A 20,927-nucleotide genomic window follows, 5' to 3' on the forward strand; every position below is an offset into this window, starting at 1 on the left:
TAAAATGAAAAGTTCTGGAGACTGGTTGCACAATGTGAACACACTTAATCCTCCTGGATTATACACCTAAAAATGGCTGAGATGGTCAATTTTGTTATGAGTATTTTACAATTAAAAATTTTTAAATTTTAAAAAGAAACCAATGGATTATTTTTAATGTAATAATGATATTGCGGTTATGTTAGATTTAAAAAATGAAACATTTGGAGATACATACATGCAAAGTGATAGTCATTTGGGATGTTCATTCTACCTTTTTTTGTGTTTGAAATCTTCCCCAATGAAATAAGATGGAACAAAATAACCCTTCAAAAAAGGGGAGACCGATAATAAAATTTCCTATTCAAGAGAATCATCTATCATGAAAATATTTTATTAGAGTTTAAACATAGAAAATGTAACATTTTAACTACAACTGATAAATGTGACACATCACTTATTTCACTTGAAAGAAAGCTGCTGAAAACCAGACATGGTTTACTGGGCTTGCATTAGAAAAACTACATGGAGAAAATTACATGAACAGGCTAAAGTTTGCTATGAAAACAACGTATTTTTATTAAAGTAATTAAAAGTCAAAAAACAACAACAAAAGGGAAATTCCACAACCTTTGCAACTATATAATCTTTATGTAGAAAAACTATAAAGTGACAGTCTGGAAAGCAGCTCCACAATAAACTTAATCCTTACATCAAGAGCAACTAAATTATGGAATCAGTTCACCCAAAAGAAATTGTCTTGCTGTAAAGTATTTCAGCTGAGCTGATTTCAACTATATTATTCTCATTCCTGAAAAAATTGTCTTTCCTGATATTTCAAATCACCAGAGATGTAATGTACAAGAGCCTGTTGAAGTAAAAGGATAAAACAAATACTCCAAGCACAATTACATGTGAAAATGAATGAGGGCATTTTATCTATAGAGCTACAAAACTATATAAATAACCAATTATACACATAATCCATTTACACCGAAGCTCCGTGAGGTGGTACTGAATAAACACTGAGGCATTGAATTTTCAACAATGGAACATGGCTTGCTCCCAACAGCAGCACATTCCCACCTTTTAGTCTATCATCACAACACTTCCCCTAGGATCTGCATTTGTGGCTTATCTAAGTCCTGGGAAGTTTATACCAAAAATGAAGAAAAAAGGCCAAAAGGGCAACAAATTAAATACCCCTGACAATCTAAAACCTGCATGTGAAAAAGGAAGAAACCAAGCACTTTGTGAGTTTTTACAGTCACGTGTTCTTTTAAACTTAAGACTAGCGTCTTCATTACTATCTGAACTGAATTTTCTGTGATTTGCTTTTCCATTAAAGTATAAAAGGAAAACAACAAAGAAAAAAGCTCATATTTTGTAAATGTACAGTCTTAGAAAAGTGGTACTATTTATTTTTAAAAACAACCTTCTCTGTTGAAGAAATCACACTGTTGTGGTCATCAGAATAGCTTAAGTCACTTTGGCAATACAGGGATTTATTTGCTCTCATTTTCTAAAAATCATAATGATAGGCTATTATCACCGCCACATAACTTCAGAATTTATATGATCGCAAAGGCAAATGTGTAGAGAACATGTCTAATAAGCTTAAGTTAAATCATGATTGGAACTTCTTAAAAATATTTTCAAGACTATTAAAATTTGGGGAAAAAATACAGAAGTCATAAGCAATTATTTCCTCTAAGATTCTTTAATTGGGATAAAAGTCTCAGGGTTAGCTCACAGGAATGGTCTGCAATAAAGAAAAATTAGGTCAGTGTCTAGTGGTTTCTGCAAACTTTAGCAGAAAAGCCGAGAACATTCTGAGCATCATAAAAGCATTCTTTTGGGTCGGGGCTTTTTGTTGTTTTAGTTCTTTAATCTCTAACTTCTCAACATGTTACAATTTAGAAATGCCCATATGCTTAACTAATGGTAATAAGGAAATACAATGTCAAAGAAAAGATAAACAAACATGATCCTTTTCAATCATAGGTCTCTCTTTGGTAAGAAATAGACCACCATTTATTTACTTTCTCTCAGTGTAGGAGAAGGAGATTAAATGGTATTAACCTGTTAAGAAATCCCTGTGTATAAATGTTAGGATAGAGGGTAAAGAGTTTAAGCCACGCCCTTTATAAGAAGAGTAGGTAACAGAGGATTTCCTCTTATTTGTAGTTATGGTAGAGCATAATAACCATCTATTACAGAGCTGGAACAGGGTATTTCCTATAACTAGAAAGTCACCCTATGAACATTTTAGTCAACCTGTAGAAATTCTGCTCTCTAATCAAGTGTTCTTTTGATGCGAAACATGAATGTTATTTAAAAAAAAAAAAATGGTAAAGTATCTCCCTCCTTAGAATTCACCAATTTCTGATCCTGTTAAACTTTCATAGAAACCATGAAGAATTAAACAGGCTTACTCTAGATATTTTCTCATTAAGCAAAATTGGTAATAACTGTTTGCAATTCCAGGAAAAAAAACCCAATACAATCTAATACACACATTAGTAAACTTTACAAAACACATATTCTATCAACCCTAAGCAATCCCCACCCACCCACCCAAAAGGAAGCCAGTCTTATCCTCCGTGAGATATTCGTTGTATCTGGATCCACATTAAAAGAACTGCTAAATTCCACTGCAGTAGGAAAAATACCACAAATAAGCACCCCAAACTGACCTAACAACTTCTACTCACTCCTCCTTCTTCAGGATATTTTTTTTTTAAAGAGAAGGAAATAAGCATTCCTTGTAATTTGACTCCAAAAATCGTTTCCTGCCCAATTATTTCTAAGCCTATACTAGATATCAAATACTGATGGAATGCCCAAATCACCAGGAACTCAACATTACTGTTATTTTTGCAAAGAAAGGTAATATATAAAATTCCCTCCCCCCAGGCAATGAACAGGGGAGAAAAAACACGTTACTTTAAAAATGGCTGTATGTATCTGTAGGTTTTTAGAAACCAGCACCAAATGTTCATGTTTAATTATTCCGAGCAACATTTAGGAATTAACATTCCCTAACATTACAGACAAACAAAAGAGTGAACAATAAGGGAATAACTTTCAAGAAATATTGCATGTTGGTAAGAACCATTAAGTCAAATAATCAGATTGGCTCATTTGTAAAGCTGCTGTAGGTTTGCCCAGTTTGGAAATAGCACACCTCACTGCCAACTAATATACCTACTCCCCAAATCATCAGTACAGCTTATTTTATTTTATAACTAGGCAGCATTAAATAAAACTTGAAAATATAGTTCTAAAAAGATAACTCAAAACAATCCATTATTAGAATGGTTTTCTATGCTCTCTATTAAGGGAAAAAAACAAAAACAAAAACAAAAACCATCAAACCACTGCATAAAGTGTCCAGAAAAACTGAAAGATTCACAAATAGTAGTAGTGTCCGTTCAAGTCTACATAACCCTTTATTAAATTATACTGATAGCAATATTATGACCAACATTATACAAGTTTTCTTATTTCTTCCTCATACTGCAACAATTGTATTCCCATTGTATAACAGATTTTAACTAGGCAAATCGTTTAAATCAACTTTTTGCACCTTGAATTTACAAACCACCGGATGTTAAGTTTCCTGAAAACTATTTTACTTTTAAGCTTTACTTAAAGATAAACCTAAAACTCAATTCTAAAAAAAAGAAAAGAAAAAAAAAAACCTAAGGTGCTTTAAAAAGAACTCTGTAGAAATATACTGATACCAGTGTTTGAAAGATAACCTACAGGGGGCTATAAAAGGGCAATTATCATACAAAAAACTTCTATGGCCAACTCTTGTTAGAAAATTTATTTTATAAATAAACTTCTTTCATGATAGAAGATGAAATCAAAAGATGGAGATTTAATTTTTCCCTAAAAAAAAGTAGTTGCTCAGGACATACAGGCTGAGTACACTGAAATCATATTGCTTCTTTGATAAAAGAAAAAATGTTTTAGCCAGGCATTCCATTAACAAAAAAGACCATGCCACCTTTCCCTAGTCTTTTGATCTCTGGGTACTAACTAGTATTACCCAAGATAACCTCATCAAAGAAGTTGGTTGGCAAACCTACCAAATAGGAGTCTTAGGTCCCTTAATTTTGATAGTCATCTTAGTAAATATAAAACTTTAGCTACTTGAACAATGGAGCTTATAAAGTGCATTAAGTATAAGAAACAACAGAAGTGCTAAACTCACTTGGTAGAACTTTAAGGGACTGACTTGATGTCACCAATAGGGCAAAAAAACAACATTATAGTTTTCTGTTCAGATTTTATTTGAAATCTAATTCAAATTGTCAAAGCTACAAAAGGGGGGAAGACATCTGTATTATTTTTGCTAAGTCACAACATCCTAAAACAAAATACTACTACTGCCAGCAGATCCATTATACACATTTCTGATGAAATTCATTAGCACAATAAAAATTTCATCTTGAGAAACAGCCACAACGAAAGTAATTTATACAATATAAAACAATGACAGGTCTACAGATGCAGTTACTCATGAGTTTACACATGCATTCACAAACAAATAAACAAAAAATCCAGGAATGCTCTTTCATTTGATTTTTTGTTGTTTTTTTTTTTTAAAAAAAACAGACCATTCAGGCACAAAACAAAATTGCATTTCCAATAAGTGACAGCATCTTAAAAATTTATGTCAGTGTTTGTTTTTCTTTGACTTTTTATGAGACCTGTGTGGAGATCGGGACTGGGATCTGGATTTCTTCCCTGACTTTTTAGGGGATCTAGACCGTGATCGCCTAGACCTTTTAGGTGTCCTCGAACCAGATGGTGATCTGAGGAAACAAACAAACAATTTATCAAAGCACTCATATGACCATCCTTTAATTACCTAAAATGATCTTTAACAGAGCACAATGAAAGTCAGAAATAAAGAAGGCTGTAAACTTCCCAAATTCATATTTTGCCTACTTTACACACACACACACACACACACACACACAAAATTTTGCACCTTCTGTGCACTGCATCAATGATTATGAGTGGTGTGCTTGCTTAAAAAGACTGATTCCTGAGCCCTACCACTGCTCTATTTAATCAAAATCCCAAGAGGTAGGGACTGAGAATTTGCAATTTTAACAAGCTCCCCAGGTTATCAACAGATCCCTTAGTCTGAACCTCTAAATCTGCAAGATAAAGTGCAAGATAAAGTTCAAAATGGCATCTAAGATCATTCACAAAATTTTTGAAAAACAATGTTGCAGGCTATCTTCTTGAAGGAAAAAGCACCAACTACTGCATATCCTTCAAGGGACTCATTTAAGATACCCTAATTCTTAAGTGCAGTTCATGAAGATTACCAAAACAAATAAATACACTTTATATATATGCAAGTGCCATTTAGAAAAGGAAAAACCTTATCTTTTATAAAAATTTTACTAAAAATGGTCACAAAAATAAATTTTTAATATATAAAGCAGTTTTAGTCCTCAGGAAAATTCCACTATGTAACACCAGATTAATAAAACATTTCTTAACCACTTTTCTGGAACTACAAGGAAAAAAACGATATAACACACATTTAAATTACCTACTGAAGAATGGTATTTATTTCCACAAATCTCTACCCAAGAACTTGCTAATAAGATGCAGGGGCAGGAGGGAGGGGGTAAAGTATTCTCCTTTCAGCCTTGACAAAATCAAAGAATATTTTATAGAAACTGAAGAACAGAATGAAAAGTAAAGCAGCTACCCCTAGTCCACAGAAAACACAGGATATAATGTTTAAAATTCTTGGCTGGTCTTTACTCGTTGGAAGCCTTCTTGTGCTTTAATCATGAGGAGACCGGGGTGGGGAGGTGGGAAGGAATAATCTAAAATGAAAGTGTACTTCTCTGGTTTTCTAAAGCCCTTTAAAAAATGGTTGCCAGCCAAATTATTTTCAAAAGCTGGTGAAATGACAAGGAAACTGGCATTTGAAATATTACAAAAAAAAATTTGCATTTACCTTTTGGCCTTTTTGCTAACATCTCTAGGAGAATCTTTGTGAGATGACCTGGATCGTGAGCTCTCTTTATGAGATCTTTCTGAACGCTCTGATCGCTCCGATTTGGGTGAAGGGGATTTCACTCGTCTACCACTGCTACTGCGAGATGGGCTAGGGGATGTGCTGTGTCGCCTTTTCCTATGGAACAAAGCCCCCAAGATATTCCACAAGTAAGCAAAGGATCAGGTAGTCATTCTCCTTCTACTGAATCAGCTATTAATTCCTATCAGTTTACACTAACTTTATTTTCACTAACCTTGTTAATGTTATTTTCCAACAACATTCAAAGCCCTTTATAAAGAACAAGAAAGTCTTAAAGATAGGTTGATCAAAACAAAAACTGAAGTCAACTAAATTGGATTTTCTTTTGCTCTAAGAGATCGGGACAATGAATAAAATCTCATTAAGGTCTCTGGTTAGGTAACAGTATTTAATGTTAATCCTCCAATCTTGAAACTTTTATTGTGCTTATATAAGAAAATGGGGCATCATGTTGGCAAGTTATTCTTAAATGGTTGGGAGGAGGGCAAAGGAAGCGGGAAAAATTAAGCAGAAGTAGAAATATTTCAACATTTGGAGAATGTGGGTGAAGGATATCTGGGAATTTTTTATACTATCTTTGTAACTTTTCTATAAATCTGAAAGTATATCAAAATAATAAATACAAGACAAACAAGTGGTAAATTTAGCATTTAACCAATTAGTATACCTATGTTATTTGTAATTACCTGTAGAGTAACTAAGCCAGAATTTTTTTATTTGCATTCACTTGGATATTAGGAAAATCTTTGTTAACTAAAGCAATTTGCTCTATTAAATGAGAGATTTAGGAACTGTGAAAGTAAAATAAAAACTAAAAGAGAAATGATTTTGATTAGAATGAAGACTTAAAGTGAGGAGTGAGTCCCTATGGCCTATGTACACAAACTCCTTTTAGACAGGATTGGGAGACTCAAGTTTACAAAGGCAGCAGTCTCAGCACAGAAGAAAAGCTTATACCAGAGTCAACAAGGAGGATGTAGCAAGCCTGTTTAGTTATTTAAACCTTAGGTTTGATACCTAATAGGGTAACTGAATTCTTGCACTTAACTAAGGCTAAGGTACCATTTGAACCATGCAATGGGATGATGTCCCAATTAACTAAGCCAAGTGCCAACTAACTGCCCCATTTCTCAGTTAATTCTGCCTCCTACAGGCAGGAGCCAAACATGTTTATCATGAAAAAATACTTTTCAAGTTTGCTGGCATCAGTGATGAAAACATTACAAAATGAAACATTCCAAAACTTTATTTATTGGGGGGGGGCACACAGTAATGTCATTTATTTTTTTTTATTATTACTCTTACTAGTACTATTACTACCTGAGTTAGCCAACATACAGTACACATTATCAGTTTCTGATTTAGTGTTCAAAAAACAGTATAGGCATTTAAATGAGAAATGTATACCTTTCTTTCCTTGTTGGAGTACATTCATCTTTTTCCTTCTTGTCTTTGGATCGAGATTCCAATTTTTCTTTATCCTTTTTATCTCTTTCTCGTTCTCTTTCTAATTCTTTCTCTTTCTCCTGTTTTATTTTTTTAAAGAAAATATTTAGTCATTAAAAAATACCTATCTAGGCTAATCTCATTTATGCAACAATATTTTAATTTTTAAATCACTACTGAAGGTATAATGCCATTTTTAAAAAAAATACCTACTCTTCCAGGAAACCTAGTTATTTCTTCTACTTATACTATAATAGTATAATGATACTATTATATAGTGATAATAGTAATACCAGTTACTAAGTCCGTACCATAGACCAAATAATTACTAAACAACTTTCCATATACCACTGCATGTAATACTTCAAATATTCCTTAGGAATACTATTATTCTCAATTCAAGAGATGAAAAATGAGACTCAGAAAGGTTAAGTACTATGCTCACAGTTACACTGGATGGTGAAGTCAGGATTTGAGTCCAAGCTGTAGAGCCAGGGCTCTTAACTACTTCCTCTGTCACTCCACTTTAAAAAAAAGGAAAAAGCCAACAATACACTGGCCTATCTTAAACTATAATAAAATAGTAGTGATACTATAGCAAGTGGATTTAATCTAAAGAGAGCTCTCTCCAAAGCACTAGGCTGAAAAGGAAAAATAGTTATTCATAATAATCATCCATCAGAAAATCTTACTAGTAACAAGTACCATTTTTATTGGAAATTTTACATCCTAATTTATAAAAGTACAAACTGACTACATGACTATACAATTATATAAACCAGAAAGATGACCCATCTATTTTTTCCCACTGCTACAATCGCCACTTCTCACTTGAAATTATTTCTGTTGATAATATACTTAAGGGAGTGGCTACAGAAAATGAACCCACAAAGCCAACTTAGCTCTTCATTAACAGGAATTTAATTTCTCTGATTTGTATTCATCAAGAAAGCTATCTGGTAGCTGATAAAAAGCCTATACCAGAAGTTACAAACAGAAATGTTCTGTAAACAACCAAACAGTAAATATTTTCTGTTCTGTGGGCCACATACAGTCTCTGTCCCAGGATTCAACTCTGTCACAATAGTCCAAAAGCCACTATCGATAATACGTAAGTGAAGGCACATGGCTATGTTCTAATAGCTTATTTAAAATGAGGTGATGGCCTGTGAGGTGATGAATCTCCTGACCCTCAGTATATACCTTCAAGAAACACATCCTCCTCTCCAGTTACAATCATGGAATGCAAAGAGATTAAAATGATATTGCATGCATTACAACCATCAAGACCAATGAGTATCTCAAAGTATAGTCTTCCATGCAGATCAGATACCTGCCACCAACTCCAAAGGGACTCATGGAGTACAGATACATCTTTTTTAAAATCTCATTTTTCTTTTTTTGAAATACAACGTATAGATTTAAAATGTAATGCAGAGGACACCGTCTTCCTCTGGTGATCTATAGGATGTATTTTCCTGATAATTTTATAGGAATCAAACTAGTTAAAATACTCAAAATATCTTAAACAATTTAATCCAATAAAAGAGTAATAGTAGCTATTATCTCACAATCCTGCAAAATTGGGACTATCGACCCAGTTTCACGAAGAAAAGCAGGCCTCAGTGATTCGCCTAGGAGCAGAGAGCGAAGGGCAGCACCAGGAACACACAGGTCCGTGCAGCGCCAAAGCTATCTGACTAGACTGCTGCTCTCGTCACCAGTACTATGCCATTAACAGCTTTTAGAGATTCTAACTTCTGTTCCAGCTTGTTCTTATTTCTCTCTCCCTCTCTCTATGTATAATGTGTGTGTGTGTGTGTGTGTGTGTGTGTGTGTGTGTGTGTGTGTGTGGTCTTTTTTGTAATGATAGTCAAGATATAGGTAAAAATCAATAGCAGTCCCAATAAAATTCCTAGGTTTTTCCAAAAATTAACATGTGTTCTAAAATTCTCTGTATATCGCTACATATTTTTTATGCATAAAGAATACGAGGCTTAGAATTCACTGATGAGGTATTCTACCACTTGGTGTCCTTCTTTAGAAACAGTGGAAAAGGAGCCCTCAATCAACTTCCCAAACTAACTCCATCTTTGTCTTTGTGCCACTTCTGAGGGTTGCTGGTGTTTCACTGTCACAAATGTTGAAGCTTCACAGACGGTCTTCCAGTTTTGAAAGCATGGTCTTAGCAGATTTTCTAGTCCACAGGTAGATATCCAGAATAAAAAAGTGTGCTATTGCCCTAAGACCCTTTTCCAAGTTGAACTAAATGCAAAACATCAAATTTCAAATGTTCCAAATTGTCTTACCAGTATTCAGCATTTACACATGAAAGGGTGTAATTTGAGACATACTTTTCCTTAAGTATACCAATATACCAATATTCTAGGTAGTCAAACAAATAACTTTGGAAAATGCATATTACTGAATACACTCATTCCTTACTCGTTGAAGAAGTTTATCTCTGTAGTGTTCTACTTGCTCCTGAAAGCTCTGGCCTGGTTTTTTAGGTCTTTTTCCAGATTCCAATTCATCCTGAAACTTCATAACTTTGAGCTGTGAAATAAGACATTTTAAAAAAATAAATCTTTTCATCACTACAGTTTTTCAAGCAGTGCTTTGCTCCTGTAAAAAAAAATTTTTTTCTTTGAAATAAGTGTATAAAAAGGAAAAAATAGAAACATAGCAAAGTAGTAACTGATGAGTACTCAGTCAAAATATAACATCAACATAAAGCTCCCTTATCTGAAGGCCAATTGTTAGACGAGTCCAATCATGCAGAATTCAAGTGATCGCGCGTGGGCCCACATGCTCTCTGCACAGCCACGTGAGATGACTCATGAACTATAGTTCATGCCCTTAAGAATCTACTTATTATCTCAATGATAATGAATTTGCTATCTGGCTCCCCAAATGTGAAAGGCAAGGTTGCTAAATGCAACCTACTTCCAACAAGATAGGACAGCAGGCAGAACACAAGTAACTAATTTTTTTTTAAAGCAGCATTCTTTACAGTTCACGTAGGACCAAAAACACAGAGCAACCGAGTTTGAAGGTTTCACTCTATTTACAGTACAGTGCAATCACTGAACATCAAGAAAAGGTTAAATCATAGTAGAAATATACTGAGTATATATTAATAAAAAAAGATTAGAAAAACTTCCGATTCCATTTCTTGTAATTTATCCATATGAGCACAAAACTATTTGTACAAAATTATCCAATTTTGCACTGTGTATGTATTATATATTTTAAGTATTTTATGTTAATATATATCATATATTAACACATATATATTTCTAGGTTCATTTATGTTACATATGTAAATATAATATATACTTTATTATTATATAAAGATATATATATGTCTTTACGGAACTAAGGGAACAAGTAAGGTGAAATGCATGAAGACTCAGATGACGTTGGAAGTGGAGGTAGAAAGCACATATGGATCCACCAGGTTGCAGTGCCAAACCTGTATACCTTATTTCACTCAAAGAGGGAAAGAAAACAGTCTTGCCTAATGGAATTATTGTATATGCAAACATCTTAACCTATTTTATTGAGCACTGATATGTCCTTTAAATGGACTAAATGCTACTATAAATGTTTTATTTGTATTTGGAAACAAGACCTCATTTGTTTTAGGTTTTTTTCCCCCTCACTACAGATGAGGCTTTACAATAGAATGGGAACAAGTTACAAAAACCTTCTTCCATTCAAAGCGTTATTTTCATTATTTTTGACTTCATGACCATTTCTCATACTTTCCCCAACTTTTGCCCTCTTTCTACCTAATTCCACTTCTATAACCAGGTCATTTATAATCAGCAATTAGAGGTTCTTGCCTTTTTCAAAACTCTTAAAAAATCTTTGCCTTGTTGTTTTAATGAGGACTACATTTTGAAACACAGAAGATATAAGGGTAAGAGAGAGGGGAAAAGGAAAAGAAATGTAAATGTCTCACTTCACTGTGTGAAGCCTTCTATGACTAAAGTGACTCTGTTCTACAGAATGCATTCGTGGCAAATCAGCTTAAGAGTTAAGCACTGCCCAGTGTTACTTTGGAGAAAGAAAGGCATTCCTAGAGAATCTTTTTAAAAATCATTATAAAATCCTTACAGTTCCTGCTCATGTGGCCTAACTCAGACGCAAGCACAAGTCCAGGACACCCAGAAAACAGGTGACAAAGGGTCCCAACTCAAAATGAGAGCAGCACCATGTATTGGCTTGTTTGTCAGCTAGCTATCTCCCTGTTGCCCTGGGACAGTGGCAAGTATCACCTTCCCACTCAACTATCCACTCTTTCCTCAGGGGTCAGGGCAAAAAAGGGATCTTTCTGCTCCAACAACATAGAAGACACACCACCACCACACCAACCGACCCATGTGTTCCACACCTCCAACCCTTCTTGGTAGAAGTGGGGATGCCAACAGACTAGGAAAAGACAACTCCAGCATAGGCCAGGCTCTAAGCAGTATATCTGAAAGATTAAGAACTTCCTTCCAGCCAACACCAGTAATACCCTATGCCTGCCTGTTTTCTAAGTGCTTTGTGAAGAATGTCAGTATTTTATAATACATATTCTTCGGTTTTTATTAATCCCATGCTAAAAAATGTTCAGCTACATAAGTCAAACCAGTCAAAAGACAAATACCATATGATTTCACTCATATGTGGAATCTAAGAAACAAAACAAATGAACAAAGGGGGGAAAGGGGGGGGAGACAAACCAAGAAACAGACTCTTAACCATAGAGAACAAACTGACAAACTGACAGTTACCAGAAGAGAGGTGGAAGTGGGGGGATGGGTGAAACAGGTGATGGGGATTAAGGAGTGCACTTGTGATGAGCACGAGCTGTTGTATGGAAGTGCTGAATCACTGTATTCTACACCTGAAACTAATATTACACTGTGTTATCTAACTGGAATTTTAAAAAAACTTAAAAAATGTTCAGCTATAGACATCTTTATTACGATGTATTTGGGGAAGAGAAGAGCTTTCAAAAAGAAAAACTACAGTGGGACGCCTGGGTGGCTCAGTCCTTAGGCGTCTGCCTCTGGCTCAGGTCATGATCCCAGGGTCCTGGGATCCAGCCCCGCATTGGGCTCCCTGCTCAGCAGGAGGCCTGCTTCTCCCTCTCCCACTCCCCCTGCTTGTGTTCCCTCTCGCTCTGCCTCTGTCTGTCAAATAAATCTTAAAAAAAAAAAGAAAAACTATAGTATGTATTGTTATAATAATATATAGTAACATAACATATATAATAATAATAATGACCATATAGATATATCCTTAAAGAACATATAAGGTGAAAAGCATGAGAACTTAGAGGATGCTGGAGGCGGAGGTGGAAAGCACATGGATCCTGGATCATTTAAATGTAGGGGCAGAAAGAGGACAGGAATAAATCTCATGAGCCCAGAGTTCTAGTTCAAATTTGCCACCAGTTGTGAACCTTTATTCCACATGACTAAATCTCAGAGTAAACAATGGAGAAGAATCAGGTAACTCTAAAATGAAGCTAAGACCTAGATTTTAAAATTAGGGATTTGGTTCACAATTTAGATCTCAAAAGGGTAGTAAGTTGTGAGAGGTAGGCACTACATGAAGAGGAGAAACAATCACTGAGTATCTAACAACGGAGAGGCCAGATTATCAAAGAGCACAGGAAGTATGGAAATGTATGTATGTAGATGCATATATATCACACACACGCACACATAGAGATAGATAGTGTGGAAATCATAAATGTTCACAAAAACCCTCCAAGTTAACAAAAAGCTAAATTATGTGGTTTTCTTCTCTAATCTAAGCCAATAAGGAAAGAGAACATTTAAAAACTATCCAACAGGGACGCCTGGGTGGCTCAGTCGGTTAAGCAAGCTGCCTTCAGCCCGGGTCATGATCCCAGGGTCCTGGGATAGAGTCCCACATTGGGCTCCTTGCTCAGCTGGGAGCCTGCTTCTCCCTCTCCCTCTGCCTCCTTGTGCTCCGTCACATAAATAAAATCTTTAAAAAATAATAAAAATTAAAAAAAATAAAAGCTATCCAACAGTCGGGGGACGCCTGGGTGGCTCAGTCGGTTAAGCGGCTGCCTTCGGCGCAGGTCATGATCCCAGAGTCCTGGGATCCTGTGAGTCCGACATCAGGCTCCTTGCTCAGCGGGGAGCCTGCTTCTCCCTCTGCCTGTCCTGCTGTTCTGCATGCAGCTCTCCCTGTTTGTGCTCTCTGACAAATAAAATCTTATTTAAAAACAAAACAAACTATCCAACAGTGGTTTTGGCATTTGATAACTTCATTATCAAGAAAATATAATTTAGGGGCGCCCGGGTGGCTCAGTCAGTGAGCGTCTGCCGTCGGCTCAGGTCATGATCCCAGGGTCCTGGGGTCGAGTCCCGCGTTGGGCTCCCTGCTCAGCGGGGAGCCTGCTTCTCCCTCTGACCCTCTTCCCTCTCGTGCTCTCTATCTCTCATTCTCTCTCTCAAATAAATAAATAAAATCTTTAAAAAAAAAAGGCATTAAAAAAGGAGAGGGGATTGAGGGAGGAAAAAATTTGCTTGAGATAGTCTGGATTTCAGACTATCATAAGGTTTTCCCCTTCTTACTGTTAAGTCCTACTCAGTGTCTACTCTCTCTATCACAAAAGGATGCATACACTTAAAATGAGCCCACTGTAATAAAACGTACACATAGCTTGAATGTGCCAGAAAGTATCTCACTTTTCCTTGTTATACAGTATGTGCACTCAGATGTTATGGACTCTTCATAATGCCAGATGTGATCTATTCATCAGAAGAATCAAGATCTTCAGAGAGTCTCCTCCGTGCCAGGCACTGGATTTATGATGATGAACAGACAACAGACACAGCCCTTTCCCCTCGTGTGAATCACAGCCTCGTAGGGAATACAGACATTAAACAAGCAAGATAAGAAAACAAAAAACACACACCACAATACATGTAAAATCACAAGAGAAATAAATAGGGCAAAGTAAGCAAATACAGAAGTTTAATAAAAGGAGAGCAGGAGAGAAGGGATGCTTGAACTAAGAGGCCCGCGGAAGTCACAGCCCGTGTGACGGTTCCCGTGGAAGTCACAGCCCGTATGAAGGTTCCCAGGCACAGAAAACGCAGCAGGCCAAGGACGGACGCCACGAGGGAGCGGAGGTCAGTGGGAAAGGGAGAGAAAGCCAGCGAAGTAGAGTTTCAACTTCACTGCAATACTAACCTCAATTTCACGAAGTTTAGCTCGTTTTTCCTCACTCATTTCAGAGTACTTAGAGAACTTGGACTCAGTCATTTCTTCTTTGATTGGATTAGAGTACAAATGATGTTCTTCTGATTTGGAACTCTGAGTATCTTCTTCATCTTCACTTTCTTCTTCTTGACTGGAAATAAGCAGAATATATCATATGTCAAGGCAGAAAAAAAATGTTACATTTTACAGTCTGGCTTTATTTTTCACTGTCTTAGACTGTAAATAACGTTAACAAAACTTTAGAGGCCAATTCATTACTAAAACATTTCTAGAAAATATTTTATAAAATAATACAATTTTATAAAACTTATGTTTCTTCCACATAAAAAGTTGAGCTTCAACATAATCACTTTTTAAAATTTTGTGTATGTTAATGTTATCTGTGTGCCTTTCATTCTGCAACAAACTTCCCTTGCAGCATTAAATGAAATGAATTATCAGGCAATGATTCCCCACATTTTCCAATTCAGCGTGAGTTCAGGAAGCTTAACGTTAAAAAAGCCAAACGTATTTTACTCTTTCTTCTGCAGAGGCTATACACTAGAAAATACAGGAGTTTGTGTTACACAGTTAACTATGAAACAATGTAGCATGTGAAGACCTTATCTGATTAGCATATAACCCTAGGAATAAAGCAATGTATAAATTTTAAATATTATCACACATTAGTACTCAAGTCAGAATTAATTCTAAAAATTATACTGACTCTATAGCAGATAAGAAGAAGAAAATGAAAAACTAAGTGACTGCCACGGGTAAGGATACAAAGAAGAAAAAATCTATCCCTCCAGAAGCACTATAGTGGAAAGACAGGCAAGCAACTATGTGCAAAGTTGGTCCTCACTGCTAGACTCAGACTGACAAAATGTTCTTGAAACACAAATGAAGGGGCTTTAAAAAAAGAAAAGAAGTTGTATGCTCTGGGACAGGACTTTGGTATGCACATATGTCAAATCTGGGCAAAACATGTCATCCACACATAAACTCAGAATGTTTATATGTATATATGTGTGTGTGTATATATATATAAACAAAATTCCTTTTATAAACAATATTGATTGTGACATTAACATTACTGGCATAACCTAGAAAATATGCCATTTTCCCTTTAATATCTGAACCTTATTTGTTGGGATTTGGGTACTAAACGCATTCTACCACAAGCAGGAGTCCTTTCAGTATATATTTAAAACTATTCATAATAATGTAAAAGTAGTTATCACCAAATTCGTTCCAAATAAAAATTGAGAAACTGATAATAGAACTCACACACTGATGAGAAAAATGTAAACAAGGCAGATAAAAATAAAATGTTGGCAATTCAGAATCAGAAACATGGTACTAAGAGAAGACTATGCTACTAGTTTTGTAATTTCTTACCCAAAGGTCCTTTCCTGAACATTACTAAAGTGCTTTACAAACTTTATACTCTCAGAGCCCCACAAATCATTAGTACCTCATAAAGGTACTATAACACTTAGATAAAGAAAAAAATAGTAAAAGCAAACCATTTTAAAAAACTGTATTCGTTTTGGAAATAAATCTTTTACTTATACTTAACACTTCTCATTAATTTGTCAGAAACTTCCGAAATGCAGGGTTTTTTTAAAGATTTTATTTATTTATTTGACAGAGAGCGACACAGTGAGAGAGGGAACACAAGCAAGGGGAGTGGGAGAGGGAGAAGCAGGCTTCCTGCAGAGCAGGGAGCCCGATGCGGGGCTCGATCCCAGGACCCTGGGATCATGATCTGAGCCAAAGGCAGACGCTTATCGACTGAGCCACCCAGGCGCCCCCTAAATGCAGTTTTTAGTTTATTTTTTTACACACAAGAATTTCTTATTTTATGGTGCATAAATTTTTTACAAGTGTTTCAGATGCTTTTAAATGGTTAAACTATATGAATGCGTATGTGTAAATAGAGGTTTGCTGGAAGATTATTCCAGAAAGGGTGACTCAAAAAGAATGAGTCACAATTGTGGTATCTATGCAATGGAAATTACCTAACCAATTCCAGCCTGTTATTTACAAATTTTCAATAATTTTTTTGCAAATTCAAATATTCCTTAACAAATATCCTTGAACACTTATCTGAATGCTTTCAACTACAGATAAATACAGAGCAGATAACTATATGGACACAAAATAATGCCTGTGACACTTACGTGAAAAATGGGGTCAGAGAATAGTATTGGCAGTATTATATAATTTATGTTTAAAATAAACATACGTTTTACATATAGAGAGAAATGATCCAGATGGCAAGACACCAAACATTAACCATATTATTTACTTTTCAAGTGAGTTATACTTGATAATCTAAAATACATATTCATTTTACAATTGCGATTTTAATTTTTCAGGACCTGAGCAGTCTGTTCTAACTGGTTTTGACTTTAGCTCTCAGTAACCAGTTCTAGGTTCAGATCTCATCATAGCTTCATCTTACTCTTTTAAAGAAATGGAAATTCAAGTCTATAAAACCATACAGGATCCATTATAAATGAAATTAAAACTATTTGGAAGTTTTCTACAAAACAATAGGAGGACTATATTTTTTTTAAAGGTGTTTCTGCCATAAAAAGTAATTACTAGTTTCAAAATGGCATTTTGGATTCAGCCACTAGAGAGCAGTAGTGAGGCATAAGAAAATTTCAAAGACCAAAAAGTTGTATATGAAAAAATACCTTATCCTTGCTTTGTACTTTCATAGTTATTTTTATGTTATTGTGATTTGTTTGGAGCTCTTAAAAATAAAAAATAAAAATTACATTTCCCGTGATCCAGGTCTCGTTGTATAAACATGATTACTCTGTCAACACTAAAATGCAGTCACATTCCAAAACATTAACACAAATATCAAATTTATAAAAAAAAAAACGTTAATACTTTTAGAAACAAAACCAACTGAAGAAATATTTGAGTTCTGCAATGGCCTTTTCTAACCTTCCTTCCCCCTAAATTATTATCTCATGAATACATATAATTATTTTAAGCCAGTGATGCTACAATAGTGAGAGACATTAATAATGATGTATTATAGTCATTAAAAAAAGGTTAAAGCACTATTTTAAAGCAAACTGGGCTGTTTCCATTCCTGTACTCCTCAACAGCTCTAGAGAGGTATTTCCACAGCAAACCACATCTATATTTTGTAAATATTTTGTCATTATCATTGCTGATTTGTTCTGACCATCCCAGTGTTTCTGGAAAGACATCACTGCTGCCAAGTTTTCCTCAGGATATCAAATTGTGCTCCCACATATGCTGATCAGTCACATTTCCTTCACAATCTAAATGCTACTAATACCCATTTTCTGAATCCACACAAATGCCCAAATTGTGCTGGGACACAAAAGGGACTTTTTCCTTTGTTCACTCTTGCATTTGATAACTTTTTTTAAAGCAGAAACCTCTGCTTTGTGTTCTTGAAGTCATCTATTCTATTTAATAAAATCAACTTCCTCCCAATGATTTAAAAAGGTGTCAAGTTCTACCTAAAAACTACCAGTACAAACTTGCCAGGAGAAACTGGGAACAGTATTCCTATAGTCACAATCTTGGGGTGATTACCAAAGAGCAAATTCAAAATTGTAATTTCTCTACATGTTAAAAGCTTTCTTTCTGTTATTTATTCTTAGTTCTTTTAAGGTGTTTACATTTAAATAACAGAATGGCCATAATGCAATGCTTAGCACCGTACAATCAAATAAAAAGCAGCATAACTTTCCCATTCACATTTTAAAAATCACTTTTTGTGGAACCAAAACAACACCTGATGACAAAGATCTGAAATAAATGCAGTCGACCATTTAGTAACTACCGAGAGTATATGCACCTAGCGTAGAAAAATCAACTCAGAAGCAAAGTGAAACCAGAGCTATCAAGACCAGAAACTAAAAGCTCTTTATTCACTGGAAAAAACAATGACAACTAAAAATGATCCTCTCGAGTATTTTAAGAGTGAGTTTTCCTCTTCACTACTATTTCAAGCATACCTCTTAATGAAAAAGGGAATGTATATGCAATAAGAAACTAAGTATATTTGAAACTTAGATTCTTACTTTTGATTTTCTTCTTCTTCTGATTCTTCATGTTGGTCAAATAACTCCCATTTAGAAGTTGTTACAGCTGAGTGGAAGGAAAAAAAGGATGTAATTCTATAAGGTAAATTAGCATTTTTGCAGTAGCATAGAAGCCCAGCTTTAGAACTGAAAGTTTATATTACAGAAGTTATTTACAATTATCTATTTTTTGAATAGCCATTTCTATGTGCTAAATTTATTTCTTTCCTCACACCTATGCTTTAATTTTATTCAAATTCATGAAGTGACAAATTACTTTATCATTCTTATTTCTGTGCTAGATGGTTAACATTTCATTAGAACCTACAAATACTAACAATTACGATTATAAACACTAAGGACACATGTCCAAGTAATTATGAAAGGCAGGTCTAAACTGCATCTAATAAGTCAAGCACTATGGGAAGATCAAAGCCTGGTTTCTCTGAAAGTAACCTCTAAATAGATTTCCAAATAGGTATAACTTCCCATTTACATTTTCTACTGAAATGCCTTAACCTGAAAGGTTTTAGTGATTTCTCTGATTTACTCTCAAAGCATCCAAACTGAAAGATCTAAGAAAATTGTAACAGCAACCATAATGAAAATTTAGCCCCCAGACATAACTCTGGGTCTTAAGGTTGAAATATCATAAAATGCAAAAAGGAAACACACACACTAATGATTAATTTAAAGTACTCAATTTTTTAAAAGCTTAATATTTATTGCACTTTTACTCACCCTGTGCTTCCAATTCAGATTCATCTACAGCTTCCCATTTTGATGGGGCAACTTTAAATATGGGCTCATTCTTCTTTGAGTCCTCAGTTGCATCCACTATTAAGGAAAGATAAGCCATTAACCCTGACTACTAGGGGATGACTTAAGTAGTTCATGGATATTCAACTATGTTATTGAAAAGTAAAATAAGGCCACACATGGACTAATAATTGCTAGTGTCAAGAATTATGATTAATCCAATTCTCTACACGTGAGGTCCAATTTTTAAACATGTATGTGTCAATTCAGAATATACAAGTTATTATGATTTCAAGCAAATGGAGAAGTTGGGGCAGTAAAAAAATCTTTATTATCTCTTAATTACTGTTTAAACTTCACAATTCTTATACTATTCAATCTTTTCATGTAATTCAAATGTACTAAAGACTGTGTACCCTTATTTCCAAAAATGATTTTAGGCATCCAGGAAAACTGAACCCATAAACTATGAATAAAAAGAGAACTGATGAAATGAGGAATCTGGGATTATGAATAAAATTGAGCACAAGATTTCACCTACAGTTTTCCTGACAATGAAGACAAAAAGAGAAACTAATACTATACGAGGTTGACTATCCCAACAAAGAAATATGACCAGAAAGAAAACCTTTTTCTTGACAGAGTCAAATGTATTACTGGGTATTTGAATTTTGAAAAGTCAGAAATAAAAGAAAAAAGTTAAAGACTGACACCTTAAACCTTTTCCATATCGGCATGTGTGGAAATTAAAGAGTTTTGGAATCCAACTTATTAGATCATCAGTTTGAAATCTGAACTTACAAGGCACTCCATCAAGATCATCATCAAGACTCTTTATAGGGACCCCATCAAGATCATCAATGGGAGTAGCGTCAATAGGAATTCCATCCACATCTTCTAGAGGTGCACCATCAAGCTCTTCCTCAATGGGGGCACCATCAAGGTCATCTGGTACATCCTACAGAAACATACATACTGTTGTAACATTTTCCTTTGCTTACTAGTCATATTGCTACAAGATTAATTTGCAATCCAGTAAAAATCAACCAGCTGGATACCCACATTCCCAGGCACAATGTGAGGACATAACTAGGATATAACTTATCCTCCTGATAAAGAAGCAGTCTTTCTTTCATTATTTATGAAATATCTACCAAGTGTTTACTGAAACCAGGTACCATGTAAGGCACTGAGCATACAATGATGAGCAAAAATGAGTTTGTCCCCTTGGTCCCTCCTGTAATAGGGCTTACTAGAATTTTTTTTGGGGGGGGGGGGAGCAGGAAATCATATAATCACAATATACAAAGAACTGCAACTATGATGACCGTACAACAAAG

General features: G+C 35.0%; 1 protein-coding gene across 4 annotated transcripts in view; it reads right to left on the minus strand.

The window, feature by feature from the left end:
- Positions 1–357: 357 nt before the first annotated feature.
- The window catches only part of U2SURP (U2 snRNP associated SURP domain containing), a 55,823-nt gene continuing 35,253 nt past the window's right edge, over positions 358–20,927 (minus strand). For all 4 annotated transcript variants that reach the window (XM_025881090.2, XM_025881083.2, XM_073898918.1 and 1 more), the window contains 8 exons: positions 20,389–20,545; positions 19,570–19,665; positions 18,829–18,895; positions 14,735–14,894; positions 9,950–10,060; positions 7,466–7,584; positions 5,978–6,154; positions 358–4,805 (listed from right to left, as the gene is read on the minus strand). In XM_025881090.2, the coding sequence (XP_025736875.1) occupies positions 4,667–4,805; positions 5,978–6,154; positions 7,466–7,584; positions 9,950–10,060; positions 14,735–14,894; positions 18,829–18,895; positions 19,570–19,665; positions 20,389–20,545 (1,026 nt within the window). In that variant the 3' untranslated portion in view covers positions 358–4,666. The remainder of the gene's footprint in view (positions 4,806–5,977; positions 6,155–7,465; positions 7,585–9,949; positions 10,061–14,734; positions 14,895–18,828; positions 18,896–19,569; positions 19,666–20,388; positions 20,546–20,927) is intronic.

The sequence above is a fragment of the Callorhinus ursinus genome, unplaced genomic scaffold (genome assembly GCF_003265705.2).
Source record: "Callorhinus ursinus isolate GAN/ISIS: 27379988/994484 unplaced genomic scaffold, GSC_fseal_2.0 scaffold1, whole genome shotgun sequence".
Taxonomy (NCBI): Eukaryota; Metazoa; Chordata; class Mammalia; order Carnivora; family Otariidae; genus Callorhinus; species Callorhinus ursinus.